The sequence below is a fragment of the Empidonax traillii genome, unplaced genomic scaffold (genome assembly GCF_003031625.1).
Source record: "Empidonax traillii isolate 1590-97213 ecotype Southwest subspecies unplaced genomic scaffold, ASM303162v1 scaffold255:size705445, whole genome shotgun sequence".
NCBI lineage: Eukaryota > Metazoa > Chordata > Aves > Passeriformes > Tyrannidae > Empidonax > Empidonax traillii.
This window is the reverse complement of record NW_020955448.1, coordinates 585,852-606,948: the sequence shown is the minus strand read 5'-3', so window position 1 is coordinate 606,948 and position 21,097 is coordinate 585,852. Positions and strand designations below refer to the sequence as shown.

The window sequence follows — 21,097 nt, the reverse complement described above, 5'->3', positions numbered from 1 at the left end:
GCTTGGAGCAACCTGGGCTAGTGGAAGGTGTCCCTGCCCATGGCAGGTGTTGGGAATCAGACGATCTTTAAGGTCCCTTCCGAGCCAGGGCGCTCTGAGTGTACAGTTCATTCCAGGGAATTAGCTGGCTACACAGCTCCCAGGCTCTCCGGAGGCTCAGCCAAGCAGCTCCAGCTCCAGAGGCCTGTCGTGTGCAATCAGAAATACTTGTTTTACCTCCTCTCCTCCTTCCCCCAGTGAGATGCAAGTGGTCTCTTAGCCCAGCTAAACCAAAGGAGGATATGCACATTGGAACGCGGGATATAAACACACCACCGCTGCATTAACCACAAGTTTTTCACAGCCCCTGCAGACAGTCAAAAGGATCTTCCCACACTCCTCGTCACCAGCAAGCGCTTGCATTATATTCCTGCAGTGTCACACGTGGGCAATACACACCACAACAGCATGTGGCAACATTTAAGACAATAAAACATGAGAAACGTTCTTCCTCTCTCCCCTCTCAAGTGGTTCTGCCGTGCCAAAGTGCCAATTATTCCAGCAGCAAAAGGCTAATACAAACCCGACCCCGCAGACAGCAAATGGCCTCATTAAACACAACGTGATGATTTAGAGCGACTCAGCACAGATTACTTCATCCCAGAGAGCAAGAAAACAGGTTTTTCGTGGAAAAGACTGGCTTGGTTTGCTGGAAGTGTTCTAACTCCTCTTCTTGGAGATTATTTTCTCTCCTACTGCTGGATCCTTTCCTGCCCATTACCGGTGACAATGACATGCCTGTAACATTACACCTTTCAAAGCATTTTCAACCTAAAAGCCACAGGCATTTGTTTGCAAATAAAGAAATTAGAATAAAATTATATCTTCAAGTCAGGAGGAGAAGGATAAGTGCTGCAAGGTCACATCCTTTCCTTTCTAGTAGAGTCCTACCCTATCATGCTCCCTTCCTTCTCCCCCGCTAGTTTATCGTGCTCACGATCAACTGATTCTCAGAAAACAAGAAAAAGAGAATTTGCTGCAAATAATTCACTCCTATCAGCTTCAGAATTTTCCAGGAACAACCTCAAAGTAAACTCCTTTGCATTCCTTTCACCTTTGAGATTTCACAACATTTTTAGAGAGAAAACAAAAACACTTCCAAAGGAGTCTACTTTTTCCCTAAAAATGCAAGGAAACTGTTTGCTCTGTTAAAAAGTTCTTCCTCAAGGGAAAACCCTTTTCTTTACGCCTCCCGGGCTCAGAGGATAACCCAAGCAAACATCCACCCCAACACTCAGTACAAATTCTGCTGCTTTTTCCACTTAGCTTCTCCACCTGCCTCTGTATTCCTGCACTCCCCAGGGCAGCAGTGACAGGCAAGTGTTGCCCAAACTCTGTTCCCAGAGGGAAGCAAAGCAAACAGCTCAGGTGTTCCACAGCCCCAGCACAGGGCACGGCGAACAGGGCTTTGGGGGCAGTGGCAGCGTGTACTGGCACGTGTCACAGCGTTCACCCCTGAACTGAAAGGGAGGATTTCTTTAAAAAACCACTTCTGCCCTGACCAAGTTTACTCGTGTTTCACTCGGTTTTAGGATTCTCTGCCCATCCTACACACAAACACCAAAGCAAAGGCACCCTTCCTCCCCAGCAGTCCGAGTCTCTTACCTTCCACTTCTTCTTCATCACATACATGTTTAAGGAAGGAAGCCCCTCTATCCAGTACTGCCTCGTCCTCCATCCTATAGTAATAGAAAAGAAAAAAGGAATGCTCAGACTTCTCCTGGAGGGAGCTGTTCGAACCAGCCCAGGTCCTGGGCAGGTTAACTTGCAAGCTGTTGTTCATGTTCCTGTGGGCACTCCTGTCCTCCTTCCAGTGCCTGCTGTTCCTTCATAGAGCTCCTTTCACATGGCGTTTGCTCTAAGCTGGCCTCACGTAGCTCGAATTCTGACCTTGAGAGGACATCAGCGGTGACAGGTGTGAGCAAGGTAATCCCGGCTACAAGTCTTTGGGGGTTTTCCTGTTTCTCGGGTTGGGTTTTTTTTTTTCCTCCCCCTTTTTTCTACAAAGTACAGAGACGCAGGCAGGTTGGGGGCTGTCTATGCAATAGCCAAGAGTTTGTGGAGTTCCAGCTTCCCTGTCAAGCTCTCCTGCCAGCAGCAGCGGGGCTGCGTCCGGAGGCGAGCAGGCACCCTGCACACGGACACGCGTTCCACTGCACAGCCCGGCTCCGGCCAGCCCCTTAATACCAGCACAGCACACTTGTCTGCTGGGAGCCCAGCTTTGTGTCACATGCTGGCCTTACAGAAATCTGACATATGAGGATTATCCCGAGACCGAGCTACAGTAAGTCAGACCATCACAGCAGCCATTTATGTGTGTCGCCCATTCATTCATCCATTTGGGGAAGGGTTTTAGTAGTTGCCCTTCCTTCCCCTCCCCTTTTCCCTCCACCTCTGATCTGCTTCTGTGGACGACAGAGACTCCTAATTCCACGCCTCGGACATCGCTGTGCTCCTGCAGCGCTGCCCAGTGCTTCTGCTGCTGTTTCCCCCACAAAATCAGACCCTGCCTACTTCCCAAGGGTACATCTGCAAATCCAGTCTTGACAAGCAAATACAAAAATAATAAAATAATAATAAAAAAAAGAAAAAATTGGAGCTGTGTTAAATAATCTCCTTAGAGGCTAAGCACACATTTGCTGCTCACTGCTGGGCAGTTGCTGGGGGAGCTTTGTATGTGAGTACAACTGGGACTGGAATGGTAACCTGTTTTCCTAACAAAAAACAGGCATAAAACACCTTTTCCTTATATCTCTTTGGTGGAATAGAGACAAACTCAATCCAGAAAAAGATAAGGCCTTCAAAACTTCTTCCCATGCATATTGCTTCCATGCAACATCCTCCAAGAAAAGCCTATGGAAATACACATTTTTCGTTTGGATTATTGGATGGCAATGAATAATAAAGCACCGTACCCAAAAACATGTGAGCACCAGACCCCAGGTTTAGGTCCAGTCCAGACCCAGCTCCCCTTTGCACAGGCTGTTCCTGCCCGAATCCCAGAAGTCAGAGGATTTCCAGCAGACATTTCCCTGGGCTAGGAAAGGTGCCATTCCCCAAGCAGCTGCTGCTGGGCATGGAGGGGTGGGATGTGCTCCCTGCCAGCACAGCACGCCAAGCCAGCACTCAGGCACACATCAGCCTCCCCTGAAAGCTCCAGCTCCACACTCAATTATTCAAGACTATTTATGCATCTTTTCTGAGGCAACAAAAGGGAACATATTCCATGGATGCCCTTGCCTGTTTGCAACGGTTGTGAAGGCACAACCCAATATTTTTTTTTTTTAATGTTATCGTTTTTTCCCCACAAAGCAGCACAGTAGCAGCTTGCTACAAACACAACTGGAAACATCTGGAACAGATGGGACTGGATTTCCAGACCCAACACAAACCGCAGGCGCTTTATTCCCATGTAAAGTCTGTTCTTACCCCAGGATTCACCCTTGCTCCCTGAGAATGGACACATATGCAGGTGTGTTAGGCACCTGTGTATCCCACAGCCCTCCCAAACACCGTGTCCCCAGAGCAGCTCCTCTGTCATAGGCAGCATCAGCCCAGGCATGGGGCAACTGAGAAGCTACAGTCCGGTAGAGGGGGGAAAGGAAAAGGAAGGGAGCAATTTCCACTGCCTGTGAGGGATACGGTGCTGAGAGTTCACAGGTGCCATCCCCTCAGTGAAATGTCTGCTCAACCCGCCCACAACAGCAGAGCATCCTCCTGGTGTCACCCTGCCGGGCACTGAGCACCCACAGCAGTGGGAATGGCCCCCTCGCTCCCAGGAATGGCACCTGGAATGGGTTTGTCACATTTAACAGCCACGCTTTCTAATCCCAGAGGGTTGGAAAACTGCTTAGGACGCACTGCGAGGCTGGTGCTTTCCCTGAAACACGGATCCAAAGGAGCTGGGGGGTTTTAAAGGGCCAGGAATAGAGCTTGGGTTGCCTTGGCTCGGCGCCCCAGCTCTAATCCGCAGGAGTTTGGTGATTAGACTCCAAGCGTCACCCTCCTTGACTTGGTCTTTTCTGCCCTTCTCAGATTAACACAGCATTTCTGGCGGGCCAAAATCTAGCAAGAAAACATCCTTTACCAATTTGCACGGGGAAACTGTTTCAGCCCCCCCTGGAATTTTTCCAGTATGATGAAATGGGAGTTGCAGAAACTTAAAAAAAAAAAAAAAAAAAAATTCATGTGAAACCACAAGAAAATCTTGAGTTGGGTCTTCAGGGGGAAACTGGCAGAGTCCTGTCAGTGAAGCACCTCAGCAAGGCCAGGTATTGTGACCATCCCATGGAAGGAGATAGAGAGAGAAAAAAGGGTGAAAATAATTTTAGGGCCTCTGAAAGGAGGTGTGCCTTCAGTTAAGCCTGTTTTACCAGCTCCTGGTTGTAAGCAAAGGGACATCCAGGCACTTCTCATCTAGATTCACATCCTCGTGACTGCTACTGCAACATTTTGCAAACCAACCTTAAAAAAAAGAAATAATCAAAAAAACACTGGGTTTCTATTTTCAGGGTCTAGATCTGACAGAATACACTCCAGTGAAAAAACACAAGCTGCTTGAGTAATTGGCCTCTCCGGGCCAATGATTAGATCGGTGCCAAATATTTTTAGACATGATGTTATGTGTCAATAGGGTTGGAACGAGAGTCACACACGGCCTACCCGGCACTGCAGCAACTCGAATCTGCAGAGCGCCAGCAGATACAGCTCACAAAAATGTTCTGTCAGACTACTCAGAAAGAACAAGACCAGCTTAATAATACTAACAGGGATCCTGGACTTCCTAATGGCTGCACTCATCTGCCAGCATCTGTTTTGCTCATCACATCAGCAAATCTTTCCGCAGGTCTCCGCGCTGCAGCACCAAACACTTGCAAGGCATTTTCCAAGCAGCAAGTAACCTCGGAGTTTCTGTTCCCAGTGCTACTCGAGGCCAGCTCCAGCTCCCCCGGGAGATGGAGTGCTGCCACCGCCCGGCTGCACAGCTCCGGAGCCGTGGAACCTCGGGGACTGAGGGCAGGAGAGAGGGAAAGTGGTAAATGTGGTTTGGCGTAAATAAAGAAGGGCTGATGTGGCAACACAAGTTGTTGCGCCGAGTAACAACTCGCTGGAGTGAATAAACGCCTAACAGAGCTGGGGAGCACGAGGGGAGAGTTACTGCTCGCTGATAAGCTTTTACGATCCTGCCCATTTCCAACGGCTTTTGCAATCAGGAAGAAACTGCAGCAAACTCCGGACTGCACGAGGAAAAAGAAACGGAGCCAGTTCCGTAATTAAAGCAGCGTAATGCAGAGCCGTGTGAAAGTCACATTAAAGAGCAACCCAACGAGCCGGGGCGTGGAGTGGGGCAAGGGCTGAGGGGAAGAGAGAGAACGCCGGGTCACGGAGCAGCAGCGCCGGCAGCTCCTGCACCACAGACAGCTCTGCCCGGCAGCCGCGGGGAAGCTGTTCACACTCCTGGGAAACGCAAATAGGATCAACCACCCTCGACCGCTTGACAACACTGACCCGTCCGGATTTTTTTCCTCGGAAAACTGCTGTGCACGAAGCGGAGTGGGAGCTCGGGGATGGGGATGCTGGGGGAGAAAAGACAAGCCCAAGCAAAGAGCGCACTGGGCATCACGGGCTGAGCTGTTCGGCAGGTGCCAAATCCCACACGGACTGCTCCTGAATCCACACACAAACCGCTTCCCCTCACCAGGTAGCTCCCAAACACAAAAGGGGAGGCTGTTCCAGGAAGGAACACCCACAGCCCCACACTGCTCCCCACAGGCGGAACCAACACTACCTGTGACGAGCAACATCATCCAACCTTCAACTACAGAGGCACGAGCATAACCACTGACCAGACCTGGAGTGTCTGGATAGTGTCTAGAGAGGCACCTGAGCAGGGAAAAGAGCCACCAAAGGCTTTCCCCTCAGTGACAGCAGGTGCCCTCACCAAGCCACCCAGGTTAGATGCCGAGAGTGCACCCCAAAGGGAACGAGTCAGCCAGCCAAACGGGTTGCTTCTGTCAGTGGGCTGCACAGAGACAGAGATACCACTCGTCCTTTTCTCTGCAACCTGTGAAGCATTCGGATACTGCAATTGTAGTGGCCAAGTAAACAGGAAACCAGGAAGGAGACTTGGTCCCAGCTGATGCTCTCACAGCCCATACGCAAATGCTTGAATAAACAGACCTAATGCAACCCGTTCCGTTTTAGGGCCCTGATGTGTTTTGGTTTTCTCACATACTTGCATATGGGCTCTATCACGCAGAAAAAATGAGCTTCTGACTATACTCAGCACGGCCTCGTTGATGCACTTTTGGAACACGTTGCCAAATTTATCTTGGATGCATTTTCCCGTCAGCTCTAAAGCAGCACTTATTTACAAGCTTTCTCAGCAAAAGGCTGTACTCACCCCGAGCAGAGCAGGACAGAACCTGCTGCTTCCTGCACAAAGAGAACATGCACTGTAATATTTATACACCAAACAAATTCCCAATTAAGTCACCCCATTAGGTGAAATGTTTCCCTCTACAGAGGTGTTATCAGGGATTGAAATTAAGTCCCATGATAGGATTTAAATATGACTCTCAGTTCTTGACTAAATCTTGTTTTCAAAAACTCCTACAGACTGGAACGTCAAGAACTCTAAAGGTTTATCTCAGCTCATAGGTGAAGCCCAAGAGAGCACCTTCCTGAAACGGAGGTAAGAATCATTTGCATTTGCGTTGCCAAAATCAGTTCTATCATTTGGATTTCAATTTTAATCCCTGACGACTGTGCAAGAACTTTGCAAGTTGGATACGTTCCAAAAATGAAGTAACTCCTGGGAAAAGCAATTAGGAGTGAATGAAGTTGCAGCTTTCTCGTGCACAAACAATAAAGTAACAATATCAAAACACGGGGAAATACAGGGAGAACGCTGGCACTGGATGCCGGGGCAGGTGTAACAGTTGAAGCCTTTGTTTCATTATGTTTAGATTACTTACCATAAAATGACATAACTCTATAAAAGCTGATAAAGTCAGCTGCCTCTTTGTTTTCATTTCCTTCTCCTCAAGGAAACGATGGAGCTGGAACTGGAGACTCAGCAAAGAGAAGGCTGCACTGCACTCCAGCTTCATTTGGCAATTGCAGGATCTCAGTGCAAGCCCCACTCCAGCGGGATGGGGTGAATCTCTGCTGCTGAGCACCTGGCTCCTGCCACATCCCACATCCATCTGCTACATTTCACATAGCTACAGCCAGGAAAAGGTACGGAGACACCCTGAAAGGAATTCTGGCTTGCACTTCCGCAGGAGCTTTTTGAGACGGAATCAAATGAGATGAATCCACAGGAAGAAGTGATTTCAGACTGCAAATATTATGAATATATCTGTTTGAGGATAACATAAACCAGACATTTTTCATAGCATAATTTTCTGTAAAGTATGAAACAGAAATGATAAAAAAAAAAAAAAAAAAGCTTTCTTCACAGGCAGAATGTCAGGTTTTATACCCACAAGCAGTAGTGGATTTTTCCTAAAAATTATTATTTCAAGCCACCCTGTGGCATCTAATCTATTTTTTGCTATTTATTACCGTGACAATGTCATGTCCTGCAACATTTTTGTTACAGTTTTATGCCTTGGAGGCAGCTCCTTACTTGACCGTGTGTCTGTTTGAAACCAGTCCTGGTTTATAAAGTAGCAGCTCCTTGTTCCAGCCTGGTGTTAAGAGCTCTTTTCAGGGAATCTGTGCCTAAGTGTGTCGTGTCAATGGGCCAGGAACCATTGCAAGCGTGTACCTGACATCACCTCAGCACGTAACTTTCAAAGTACAGAATAGGATACACCTGTGTAGAAACCTGGACAAAAAAACAGCAACTGTGGGAATTTTTCCCAGCATCTACCATGTATTGCCCTCCCAGAGTCTCCAAAAGCAAGGCATGGGAAGCCTGGCCCTGAGGCAGATTCCCACCTATAAATGAGGATATTAGAGTTCAGTCCTGCCTTTAAAAGAACGAGGTTATCTGGAATGGGAGGTGCTGGGTTTAAGTCCATTTCCCACTGAGCAAAGGAACAGGCAGTGTGTACAATGCGGGGTGGGGCAGTGGCACCACTCACCCAGGGCTGTTTTTCTCCAGGGAAAACAATCCAGCACGCTCAATCCCGGCTTCCCAGCAAGCAGCTCCCGCACCTGTCCTCCCCTCAGACTGTTTTGGGGGAGAAAGTTCTCCCCAGTGATCACCCCCAGCACTCCTCACAAAATGTGTCAGGCCAGCTCATGGCTTAATTTCACTTCTGTAATTACAGTTTGGAGCTTTTCCCTTCCCTTAGGCTTCTGACTTTGAAATGCTCCACTCCTAGAGCTGCGCCTTGTCCCACCATCACCTCCCCAGTCACCTCCGAGATGCTGAAGTTACTCTAAAAGCATCGCAAAGCTCCGGACCACCGAGGGTAACACGAGTACAGAGAGTGTGCCGGCTTCCTGCTGCAGGGAGGGCAGGCAAGGCCTGATCCAGCACAAAGCTGGGCTGGCAGAGGCAGAGAGCCTGTTGTCTAAAACATTTTGGACATATGTGAAGCAGCCAAGGGAGCTAATGCACCCTCAGCACTTCCCAGAGTGCAGGCGCAGCATTTCTGATCCCATTCTGAGCGTTCTGACGTGGTTTCACGACATGCTGGTTTCAAAAACATAATCCAGCAGAAAGGATATTTTTAACAGGGATGATTTCAGGAAACTGCTTCACCACTTCCACAAGCAGGAAATTCTCCAAGTGCGCTTATCACCAAATCCTGCCAACTTTACCTGGTTACTAGGTGGCAGTCTCCGGAAAATCTGCAATATTTCCATGTTGGAGTAATTACTCCAGAGTAAGATGGGACATGATACCACTGGAGGTCACATCCACAGAGGTGTGATCAGAGCACACAAGATGTAAAAGTAAACCAGAAGGGTACACCTACCAAAACCAAATGCCAGCACACACACACGTGACTCAGGCAGAGGAAAGAACTTCTCCAAAAATGTAAGAAAAGCAAGAAAAACAGTGGGCTTTCAACCTCATCCTCACGTGGGTGCCAACTGCTCATCTGGAAGACCTTTATAGTGACGGTTCCCTGGGGTGACAAGACAAAATCTCTGCTGAGGAAGGTCACTGGCATCGGTCCCGGTGCATGCATCAAACGCTAATTTAATAATAGTCACTCAAAACTAATGCAGACCTGAGAGCCAGAAATGCAAACAGCCAACTTTCAAACTAAATGCCCTTCTTGCCACCACTGGCTGCACTGAGAAGGAAAAAAATTAAAAAAACCCAAAACCCCAAAACCAAAAAAACCCCACAAACAAACAAACAAAAACAAAACACACACAAAAAAACCCCAAAAACAAACAAACAAAAAACCCCCCAAAACCCAGCAAGAAACAAAAATATAATAAAAAAATCCCACAAAACCACAAGCCAGTGGAAGTTTACTGAAGATGAAGAAACAACACTTCTGGAGAGGAGAGAAGGGAGAGAAATGCAAACCCAAGTTATTTTCAAGCCATCTGAGACTAAACTGAAATAAAGAATTTCATCACTTCCACCAATTTAGGCTCCAGTCAGAAGAGAGTCACACAGCCCACAGCATCACAGACCCAGGGAGCCGTTCTGTCTCCCAGGAGAGCCAAGTGCTCAGCAAAACACTGATTACACAAGCCACAGAGCCCACGGGATGCTGGTCCCTCATGAGTGACACCCACGAGGATCACTCAGCACAAACACGACTGCGAGTGACAACTGCCTTCTGTGTGGCCACAGATCCTGCTCCAGGAGAGAGCATCTGCCGTGCTGTCACCGGGCTGTTGTGACAACACCACAGATGTGTGGTCCCTGGCTATCGCTAACCAGACTTGCACCCACAGGCAGGAAAACTTTCACTCCTCCAAATTTCACATCATAATACTGCAGAGGCAGGTCGGTAGGAAACTGCTGTTACAGAGTATCGGCAGCCACCAGGATAAGAGACAGTCTGAGGGAGCCTCACTGCCGCGGCCACCAGCCCACAGAGCCCTCATCCACACAGTCCCACCCTTGGCAGCGTCTGCAGAGAAAGCAAAGGGAGATGTTGCAAACTTCCAGGGAGCAGGCCGCTGGAGCACAGCACCACCTGCGGGTGCCCCTTGCCCGTCCATGCGCTCGGCTCGTGACAGCAATGCGTCACGGTGACCCACTTGTCACCTCGCCTTCGAGGGGTGACGCCAGGGAGGAGCAGCCCCAGCCCGTGATCTTTACAGTCGGCCCCGCAGACCAATTAGTCATTAATAAGAGGCTGGCCCAGAGCAGGCGGGGGGCACATGATTGCGTTCTCGCCGCATTAGTCAGCGGACGGAGCGATACGGGTTCCTTCACCAGGACACCAGCTCCAACGTGAGGGACATGATGCAGCATAAAAGCAGAGTGGTATGAGCAGACAACACATGGTCCTGCATAAAGGCAATGCATTTAGAAATGTTCAACTCACCTCACCGGCAAACTGTGTTTGCTGCTGGGCTGGTGTTTTGCTTCACGGGAGAGTCGTGATCTTAGTTCGGTTCTCAGTGCCCTAAAGCTGGATTTGCTGTATCCTCCAGCCACAGCCAAGAGCACAGAACCCAAGTGCTGAGCAGGCAACTCCCAAGTTTTAACAAGACTGTCCTCTACGCGACATCCATTTAAGGGCAGCTCAAAATAGACTTACTCATATCAGCCTAAAACAAGACTGCGAAGAAAACAACAGCCCAAGAGCTGAAAAGTAATTTCTTGCCAGAAAGTGTTCACAGCTACCTCTTGTGAACTCCTTCCTTGTGACCCACCGCCACGGAAGAACAATTCCTCCAAAACAGGAGGTCTGGGTCCTCCAAAGTAACCTAAGCACTAGTGTAATGACTAATGAGCTTGGACAGAACACCAAGCAGATTTCTGCATGAAAAGAGAAAATGAGATTTTAGCATCGGTATTTCTTTCAGACAATGTCTGGAAAACTTCATCCACTCAAGGAAAGGACTTTGAAAGAAATCATTCTTCTGGAGAGAAACAAACTAAAATGTAAGACCGCTTGCATCTCCCTTTTCCACAGGAAGGGTACTCAGGCCCCTCTGCAGCCACTCAAGCAAGTTTGTCACTGGAATGGGCTCCTCTCCCGGTATGGCAACTGGTTCCTTCTGACTCCAGAGCACCAGTCCATAAACATGAACTTTCCACACATCCTTCAAATGTTCTCTTCAGATTTCCCAGCAACTCAGCCCTTTACCCATGAGGGTTTCAAGCCATGGTGTTTTAACACAAGCAAGATGCATAAAAAATGACTTTACAGCTCCCTCATTCTCTTTGCTCTTCTTTAGGAACTCTGTATAGTGCAAGAGTTGCTACTTCTCTTTTAGGAACTATAAACTCAAAGGCATCTTTAAGAACCACAAGTCCATATTAACACTCTGCACTGGTTTGTCTGGGGTACAGCTCCAGTTCCTGCCCTGGGATTGAGCAGCAGCGCTTGGTTGCTGGTTGGGGTTAAACCAGGACAGTCATTTTGGTGCCCCAATGTGGGGCACGAAGGGTTCTTTGGGAAAAAAACAGGAAAACAACTTTCCATAACAGGTCTGAAACAGTTTGTTTGCTTTGGTAATAGATAATTCATAAAAGCACAATAGGGCAAAGCAACTTTCACGCTCCCTTTTTTAAGCTGTCAGGGCCAAGGAAACGTTTTGCTGACCTAGTGATTCAAAAAGTAAATAAATAAATAAAAGATGAAAAGCAGTTCTGCAGTTCGGCATTTCAGGTGTGGCCACAAAACAAGTCAGCACGTCTGGGGATGGCAATGCACGGTCAGCAGCCGTGGAGCATCATCTGCCCAATGCGGTCATCTCCTGGCTCTTCGTAGCTGTTCCGATTCATCCCTGACTCAGCAGAAATCCTTCCCAGTGGTACTCCTGGGTGCTGCACTTAGGCGAGTTGGTGCACGCGAATTCCACCGGGCATCTTCAACTCCAAATCTCCAATCCAGAAGAGAGTACCAAAGCATCCAACTCCAGCCAATTTGAAAGAAGTTTAAAGAGAAAGCTGCCTTTCGGGCCTCAGAAAGCAGGAGAGAGGACAGATAGTCGTGGGTGTCCCTGGCAGGCCACCCAGCTCACGGCCAGAGCTGTGGGCACTTCTCTTAAATACAGGCTGTAACCACCGTGACTGGACCCTGCTGTACCTGTTCGGCAATCACACACACAAGAGGAGACACCAGCTAACAAAGAACAGCCTCATGTCCAGCACCCAGTTGCAACACGGCTGTTTAAAGGTAAACGGGAAATAGGCTACAGTAATATTAAATCCCACTTATCTGCACCCGTTATCTTGCACTTTTTTATTGTTAAGCAGAATGACTGGCCTGGGAACAGAGCCAGAAAAGCTGGGCTGATACCACAGTTCAAGACTTCGGAGATATTACTGAGAATTACAAGTTAAGGGTCAAATCCAGAACTGTACTGACCTCTCCACAAAACACCCCAGGTAACTTCACTGAGTCACAAGTCAAACCTTCACAGTCATACCTGAGCTGATGGTAACCCAAGGCATTACTGGACCGGGATCACTTAATGCAGAGGTGCCTCATTCATCATTTAGAACTAAAAAAGCAGAAGCAGGTTCAAGAAGGATGCCTCTACCTGTAGAACAGTTATTACAGAAACTTTTACAGGAATCTCTGCACTCCCACATTTCTGAAGGCTCAGGGGACATCCAGATTATTTGCTGGGAGATATATTTTGAGCACGATGAGCTTAAGTTGGTTTTTTCAATGCTTTTTAATAAATTAGGTTGTATTGCTAATGTTCAATGAACTGGGCTCTTCTAGCTTGATCTTTAATTCGAGTAATTATTTTAAAAGCAGGAGACACGATCTCCCTTGATTCAGTCTCTGGAGAAGATTCTGACACTGAAAGATAACAGTCAGAGTTTCCACAGCGCTGTTTTGCAGCGTATTCCCTTTCAGCAAAATTTAAGTTATTGTATCTCTGGCAAAGGAAAGAGACAGGTGACCCAAACAAAACTTGGGAAATACAGAGGTTTTTTTTCTTTTGCAGCAATTCCTACTGTTTTGTTCACAGGTCCAGAGTGCCCACCCCAGGTTAAATTTTAGGACAACGATCACAGCAATGGGCCCACTCCTTTAATTTATGCTGCCAGTCGGAATAAGCCATGAAGCTGAGCACTCAGAGCATCCTTGGCTGGAGCCCCATGCCCACAATCACCAAGGCAGGGCGCCTGGGCTTGCCTTGTCGATGAAACACGGGCCTAAGCCCACGCTCCAGCCCAGGCTTGCTCACATTCCTTCCATGCTAGCAGGCTCTCAGGCTGAGCTTCAGAGCACTGCCAAGGGGGCAACTGAAAAGACAGCATAGGCAGGCGGATAAGATGATGGCTGTAGGTACCTTCCAACTGAAATATGCTACTGTAAATCAATATTCTATTCCGCAGCCTCCCTCTGACACCACCCTTCAAGGTCCTATTGAAGATGCACTCAAGACTTTGCACTGGTCTTCCATCGATTTCCAACCCCACCCTGCAAGCAGCTCACGGCTGCAATCTCGACTTTGTCCCTGCACCCCTCGGGCCCCACTGGATCAATGCTCTCCATGCACTGTCCTATCTCACCACATGTTTCTCCCACTCATGCCAGTGGAACTACTCATGCAGGACTCTCCCCAGCCTGGCCTTAAAGGTCAGTGAGTTGAACTGCCTCCAGGCCAGAAGTCACCTGTGCTGAAGTGTTTTGTGGCACTAAGGCAGTGGCTCCATGTTTGCAACCCTTCTGCACTGATACAGGTGTCACTGCACTGAAACTCCACCAGCAGCGCCACAAAGGCATCCAGCACCGCTTCCATGGAACGCCACACTCACACTTCTCCTGGAGCAGCACTCCTCAAACCTGGTTATTGCTCACCTAAGAGATCATGAGATGTTAAACAATGGATGTGGAATAGTCCCATGGCACCACACGCTGGATTGCTGTGCCACTGAGGCTCTGGAACGGAGCTTCGCTGGGGACACAAGAGAACAAAGCACCATCTCTTTTTCCCTGGTGATGATTGTTCCTGCCCAGAAGGACACACAGGAGGCTCTGTTGAGTGGGGCTGCCGGTCCTGAGCTGTGCTCTGTGTCCGCTGAATGCACAGGCTGTCACCCCGGGAAGTGAGCTCAGACTAGGCAAATTTAACAAAAATAGGTAAAATCCACTTCAAGATAACCACATTTGCCAGCTCTGAGACCTAAGCAAAACGAGCAGGACCAGTTCCCACGCATGAGAAATAAACTTCAATTCCAGTGCAACACACAGGTTTAATATGCTCAAATGTCACTTTTCCTCGAGCTACTGAGCAACTATTTCCCAACTTCATTCTAAACAGTCTTCTCATATTTAGTAACCTTGATGAAAGATCCTTGCGCTTACGTCGAAAGGCTGACAACGCGTCTGAAGTGTTATACGGTCGCAGGTACAATAAAAGCAGTTAACTTTTGCAACCTTCTGTTCAAGGTTAAGAGTTGAAATGAGATCAGTAAACCTTCACGAGGTGATTAAAATGAAGTAAAAACTTATTAAAAAAAACTGAGGGGAAAACACCCAAATTTTCAAGTTGCGCACCGCAGCGCAAAAGAGAGGCAAGTTTGGTGCCTACTACACAAAATAGAGAAAACAGGAAAATTTTAAAAAAGATGATTAGCTAACATGCAAGACTCCAGTTGTTGTATTTGACTTCAGATTACACATCTGCATAGTCATCAAAATCAGGGCCTTGGCATGTCTTGCTCAGAAACCGGTAGCAGAAAAAGACAGAAGACACCACAGGAATAAATCCTAAGTGAAAAAAGCCAGTAATTTGTTGCACATGCAAACCTCACCAGGATTTCTTGCATAACACCAGCTCACTGTGGTAACTTGTAAAAGAAAGTAAAATTCAGTCTCCCCCAGGGAACAATCACATCAAATTTCAGCCTGTTTCATTAACTCCACAGATGAGCAGCAGTCACTTCACAGAGATCAAAAGTAGAGGTACCATTCCCACCACAGTTCTGTATTATTTATATGTTATTACTAATTATAATATATTATTATCATTAGAATTGAACAAAGTTATTTTTGTAATTATAATTCCTAAGACAATAAAGAGATCTGAGTAATCCTCAGTCTTAAGTCATTCAAACAATTCCCACCACCACCACCCTCAGGTTTGCAACTCGCTTTGAGACACCAGCTGTATGGATCAATACTTATGGAAGGACAATTAAGGCTTATTTCAAGACAGAGTATTTACCAATCATATATAGTAGCAAAAGAGGAATATGATCCTGTTCCTCTATAAATGTAGTAGTATAATACAGCTAGGATTTGAAACACCGAGACTTGGAAAATTCTGCTTCCCCGTTAAAAGGACTTCCTTACAAGCATAGTAAATATACAGATCAGCCACACATTTATGTATATAAACAATATGTCCTTTTTAAATCTCCCTTCACTTTCTGTTTTACTTTGGCAGCAGGATGAGCTCTGCTAACAGCACATGTTTCTGGAATACAGATGCTGAAAGTTCATTTGAGCCACAAAAATCAAAGGTTTCTGACATTGGTGACGCCGAATCATTTCTTCTGATTCTTCTGGATAGAAAGTGAGATAAAACCAGGGCTGTTTGCAATTTCCCCTGCTGTACTCAGAAGGCTGAGCCGCACTCCAGCAGTACAGATTTACACTGCTCAGTTTGGGCAGAAATCCACAGTTCCAAACCAAACTGAAGGCCAAGAACTGAGATGTAGGCTTCTTTGATTTTCTAATTTCTCCTGTAAAACTCCAGGCAACTTCACCCCACTGACAGTCCCTGTGGCAACTTCAAACCTTCCTTATGTGAAAAGCTCCTAATTGCGGGACAGCAGTTCAAAAACATTTTCATCTCTTCAGTTAATGTAATTAGGCCACTGGGAAACAAGAGTTCTGCAGCTTTTTCCTTACACCACGCACTGTTTTATCACCCAATTACGGGCGCTGTAATTGTCTCCGACACCGTCCAAAGGCAATAAAAAGCATTCCTGCCACAAACTGCACACAACCCTGAGCAAACTCAGGAGAAACGAGATGCTGCAGCGACCCAAAGTTCAAGGGCAGGGGGGCAGAAGCCTTGTTTTGAGCGGTTGTGGGAATTCCTGCAACCTTGACCATTTTATGGCTGTATTTTCATTTCAAGCCACACAGGGAACCGAGCTTTCTTAACTGAGTTCAGAGAAAGACCTTTGCTTCCCCATCCGAGTCCTGCTGTTTAGCAGGCGCACAAAAGAGAAGCTCTCCTTCCCCCAGACGCAGCACAATGACACGGAGGCGCGCTCCTTTATCAATATTAACCGTAAACTGCTATTACTGGCTTTCCAAAGAGCACTCCCCCCCCCCCCCTTCCAAGCCTTCTAAGTGGATTTGAAGCCGGAAGCAGCTAATTGACTTGGAACGAGGAGTTATCAGAACCCCTTTTAATTTGCTCAGAGCAAGAGTTGCCATTCTAAACCCTAATGCACACAGAAAATACGTGCGAGGCAGGGCGCTGGAGCGTGACGAGGATGCTCCTGCGCTCAGGCCACGAAGGCACTTTTACCAGCACTGAGGGACCGGTCGGTGCCGCAGCACTGGAGTCAGAGCCCCGTGAACGCTGTCTTCAAGCCCTCCTTCAAAGTCCTGCGGTGCTCCCAGCCCGTAGGAAGGAGCCAGAGTGCAAACCAGTAAAAGGGGCGCTATTTTGATAAGGATGTGTGTCATGACATAAAATATAAAAATTTAATTTAAAAAATAAAAATGAGGTGTTCAGCAAATCCACGCTAACCTGTGGCACGTAGGCACACAGGAGCATCCCTTGCTGTATCCACAGGGCCCGTTTTCAGGCATCCATCTCCAAAAACACGTATTTCCCCCAGTATGTCTTTGCTCAAAGCAACACCTTGCCTTTATGTCTATGTCCCTCTGGCAGGACAGCATCTCTGACTAACGGTAAGTATCACTTTGCAGACTTACTGGAAGAAAAACCAAAGAAAACTTTTCTCTGCACTCTCTCACACAGCAATTTTCCTTCACTACTTTGCCCAAAACATCTCCCAGCTCGTTATTTATTATGGCTCTCCAGGGTGGCAGCATTAGAAACCCTTCAGCCAGAGACACAAGTGGTTTCCTCACCCTCTCCGATAAGCAGGTAGATCTGAAAACAAAGGGACTTATAGATTTTCCATTCTCACGGGGATGTTTTCCTGTGAACTGCACTTTGTGCACAAAATCATCTTATTCTTATCAGTGTAAGACATCAGTAACCGAAGTATTTGCCCTACACCCACAGCATTTCAAAAGCTCCCTTTAAAAACCTGCTGCAAGGAATACCACAACACAGCACCAGGCTGTTGTCCGGCTGCAGAGGAGTTTCAAGATTTAAAATCACAACACGGAAGTTTGATGGAAAACCACGCGTAGTTGTGAGCTGCACAAAATCCTGTGGGACCTTGTTGGGAGCTGACTGGATGAGCGCAGGGTTCTACCTTGGCAGGAATGCCCTGTGCACACATACGAAAACTTCATCCCTCCTCCCCACAGTTGGGGGAAGGAAAAAAGAAAAATCCATAATTCTTTCTCATCCCGCTTTTAAGTCAGGACAGCGGCGCAGGGGGAAATGATGAAGAAGCAGATTGTATTAACATTCGCCTTTCGGATCCCAACAACCCTCACAGGCAGGTGAAGTTACTGAGAGCTAAAATCACCAGCTGACACCAGGCTTTGCAAAGCTGAACCCATCCTCTGACACGACCAGAGCCACCAGGGAAGGTCTGTGAGCACAGAAGGGCAGGCCAGGGAAGGCAGGGCACAGACTAGGACATATAGCTCATGTACATGCTCTGAGCGAGCAGAGATGCGAACAGTCCCGTTTAATCATCCTGCATAGGACTGGAAACTGTAACAACAAAATGAAGGTTCGCATTAAATACTTGCTGAGGTTCGGGTGCCTAAAGGATTGTTGGTCAGGGGAGGCTCCGTACCTCTGAATGCACAATTTCCTACTGATATCAGCCAAAATAAGATCTAGGCATATCTCTGCAGCCTATCAGTTAACAGCATATTCTGTCCCACACACAATATGCAACTCTGCACATTTTATTAAATTCACCTAGCAAAGTTTCTCTCTCTTTTCTTTTTTTTTTTTAATGGAAAACAGGCCCACTACAGGAATAACCAGAAGAACAAAGCCCCTAAGCAGCCGGCAGCACACGCACCAAGTCCCATTTAGATGCACAGTAACTGCACCTCTCTGACACAGAAGGCGCAAGTCCCTATATATAGCACGCGGAGCAGTTCTCCGACGGAGCTGCTCCTGCTCGGATCTGCCCCAGGGCCCAACCTCGCTCCTTAAGCACCCAGCTTCACCGAGAGGAGCAGCTCTGCGGAACGACTCCGCAGGCTCCCGCCGCGCCCCGAGCCACGCGCGCTCCTGGAAGAGCCTTTTCCCACGCCCTGGGAGCTCTCGGCACATCCGAGTGCACCGGCTCCTCTCCTGAACGCGAGTGCTGAAGGGGTGAGCTCCTAAGGCAGGAGGAATACATTAATAACTAACGTTGTAGGAAAAAAAAAAATAAAAAAACTAAGCCCAAAGATGGTTAAATCTTCATTTCCCCCGCGCGCTCTCGGTGGGCACGGCAGCGCTCCACAGGAAGCACCAAAAGGGCAAACAAGCAGCAAGGAGCTGGTCTTGGATAATAAAACACCCCGTAGGGCCATACACCAGGTGGAAAACTGAAACCCTGGGAGGGACGAGGATCCCCTCGACCCGGCGGCTGCTAACAACCCGCTAAAGATCAACCGAAACCGTAAAAAAAAAAAAAAAAAAGTTTTCAAACACCGTGAAAGGTTTCTAAAGTTGGCTCCAGCTGAGCCGGGCACCGAGGAAGAGAACGAGGAGAGAAAAAAGCATGTCCCGGCGCTGCCCCCCCCGCCGCTCCCTCTCGCTCACCTCCGGGGCTCGGGCTTGCGGCGTTCCTCCAGCTTGGCGGCGGGCGGCGGCTGCGGGGCAGCCGGGGCGACGGGCGGGGACGGCGGGGGCTGCGGGGGCGCGGCGGGCGGGCTCAGCGGGGCATGGCGACGGCCCTACACCTGCCCCTCCGTGTCGGTGTCCGTGTCCGTGCGGGTGAGCGCCCGCGGCAGCCCGAGCGAGCGGCGCGGCTGTGCTGGCGGCGCCGGCCGGGCCCGCATTTAAAGCCGCCGGCGGGCTCGGCCGTCCCCTTGCCCGCTCCCATCCCGGCCCGTCCCGTCCCATCCCATCCCCGGCCGCCGCTCGGCGTCACGGGGCCTGGGGCGGGGAGCCCGGAGGAGGAGTCTGCGGGCCGGGGCTGCGGCTCCCCGCCCCGAGCCCCGCGCTCCGGGCGCGCCGGGGCAGGTGCGGAGCCCCGCGGCCGGGAGCGGAGGGCAGGGGCGGCCGCCAGACCGTCCCTCCGGCTGCGAATGGGCCTAGCCGCGGCCACCCTGTGCCGCTCCGCCCGGCGAGGAGGGATGCGTTCCCCTGGGACCGGGGAGGATGGCAACCCCGGGACACAGCCCCGGGGAGCTGGGAGCGTGTCCCGCTCCCGCGGCGACATCCCTGCCACTGGGAACGCACGACCCAGGGCGCATCTGGGTCGTAAAGGACACGGCATTGAGAAAAAAAAAACAAACGCCTAAACAAAAAGCAAACAAACAAAACCATAAAAACACCCCCAACAAGAACAACAACAAAAACCCGCAGGGAAAACGTAGAAACCATCATTCGGTCAGTTCATGATAATTTTCCAAGGAAATAATACCTTACATGTTGCTTCTCCATACCTTCCAGCATGAAAAGGCTCACCTTATTCACCAGTCTAGTCCTAGTTCTTCCTCTCTCTCCTACACACACACTTCTGTGGACGCTAATCACCCTTCCAACCGTTCCCTCCAGACCGGTGTTGGATGAGAGCAGCAGTGCCAATATTCCACATCTTGTTCAGTCAGCTGTGGCTCCTGCCCTCAGCTTGACTGTCCAGGCCAAGGTGACGAGATCCATAAAATATTTTTAAAGCCCGGAGCTCTGCGAACAGTTCACAAGGAACATGGCAGAACAGCAATCCATCACAGAAAGGACACGGACTCTCAGGGGAACAAAGGAGGCTATTGTAGCTCTGTAGGGGGAAAACTCCCCTTCTTGGGCGAGGTTTAGGATTACCACAGGCAACTGCCTCTTCGGCTGCTCCTCGCTACCAAGTTCCACTTTTGTCACCTGTCCAAACTCTGTACTAGGGAATAACATGCAATCCATTGGCCCAGCAAAAAAAGCAGCAGCAACAGAAGCCACAGCACTTGCAGAGTGGAGTTGAGAGCACGGCAGAAGGATGGCCCCGCTGAATTCCTCCTCTCCCCTGCTGCTGTCACCCCTATGCTGTCCCCAGCCCCTGAGAACAGACAATTGGCTTTAAGCCAATGTCCCCTCACCCTGGTTAATGTTGTCCTCAAAGATCTCAGAGCCAGGGTCTGCACGTGAATGGATCAGGACTTGGGCTCCACTGCTCTCTTTAATAAATCCAGTTCCTTAAGTACATGTTCTTCAACAGCCAGTGAGTTTCCAGTGGGTACAGCGATGACTCCCGTGCTCACAGCTGTATTTCATTTCAACTAATGACAGTCCCTTATTAACAAATCAATTGGGAAGCTTTATATACTCAAGACCTAACCCAAATAACGGTACATCTTCCCCTCTTCCAAAGACTCCGAAGCAAGGACTGCTCTCTCTCCGTGCTCTAACTTCCTGATGATGTGCCAGTTAGTCTGTACCTTCACTTCACCTTATTTTTAAATGACCTGGGAAGCTCCTGAAGAGAAGACACCTTAGCCATTTGAAAAGATTGGTGTTGCCTCTTGCCACTGAGGCAACTCAGGGGGGTTCTGGGATCCCCGCAAAGGTTGCAATCCCTCAGTGAAAGCACCTCCAGGATGCTCCTCAGCAGCACTCAGAGCCACAAATAGCTCTTAGCTCGCTATTTTAGTAACAAACCTAAATA

General features: G+C 48.8%; 1 protein-coding gene across 8 annotated transcripts in view; it reads right to left on the bottom strand.

Moving 5' to 3' along the window:
* Positions 1-21,097, bottom strand: part of SLC4A4 (solute carrier family 4 member 4) — a 135,390-nt gene that overhangs the window by 86,532 nt on the left and 27,761 nt on the right. For 6 of the 8 annotated variants that reach the window (XM_027889204.1, XM_027889205.1, XM_027889210.1 and 3 more), the window contains one exon: positions 1,645-1,718. In XM_027889204.1, the coding sequence (XP_027745005.1) occupies positions 1,645-1,718 (74 nt within the window). Of the gene's footprint in view, positions 1-1,644; positions 1,719-6,103; positions 6,110-19,041; positions 19,091-21,097 lie in introns of those variants that run through there. The other 2 variants (XM_027889208.1, XM_027889207.1) reach the window with 2 other exon arrangements.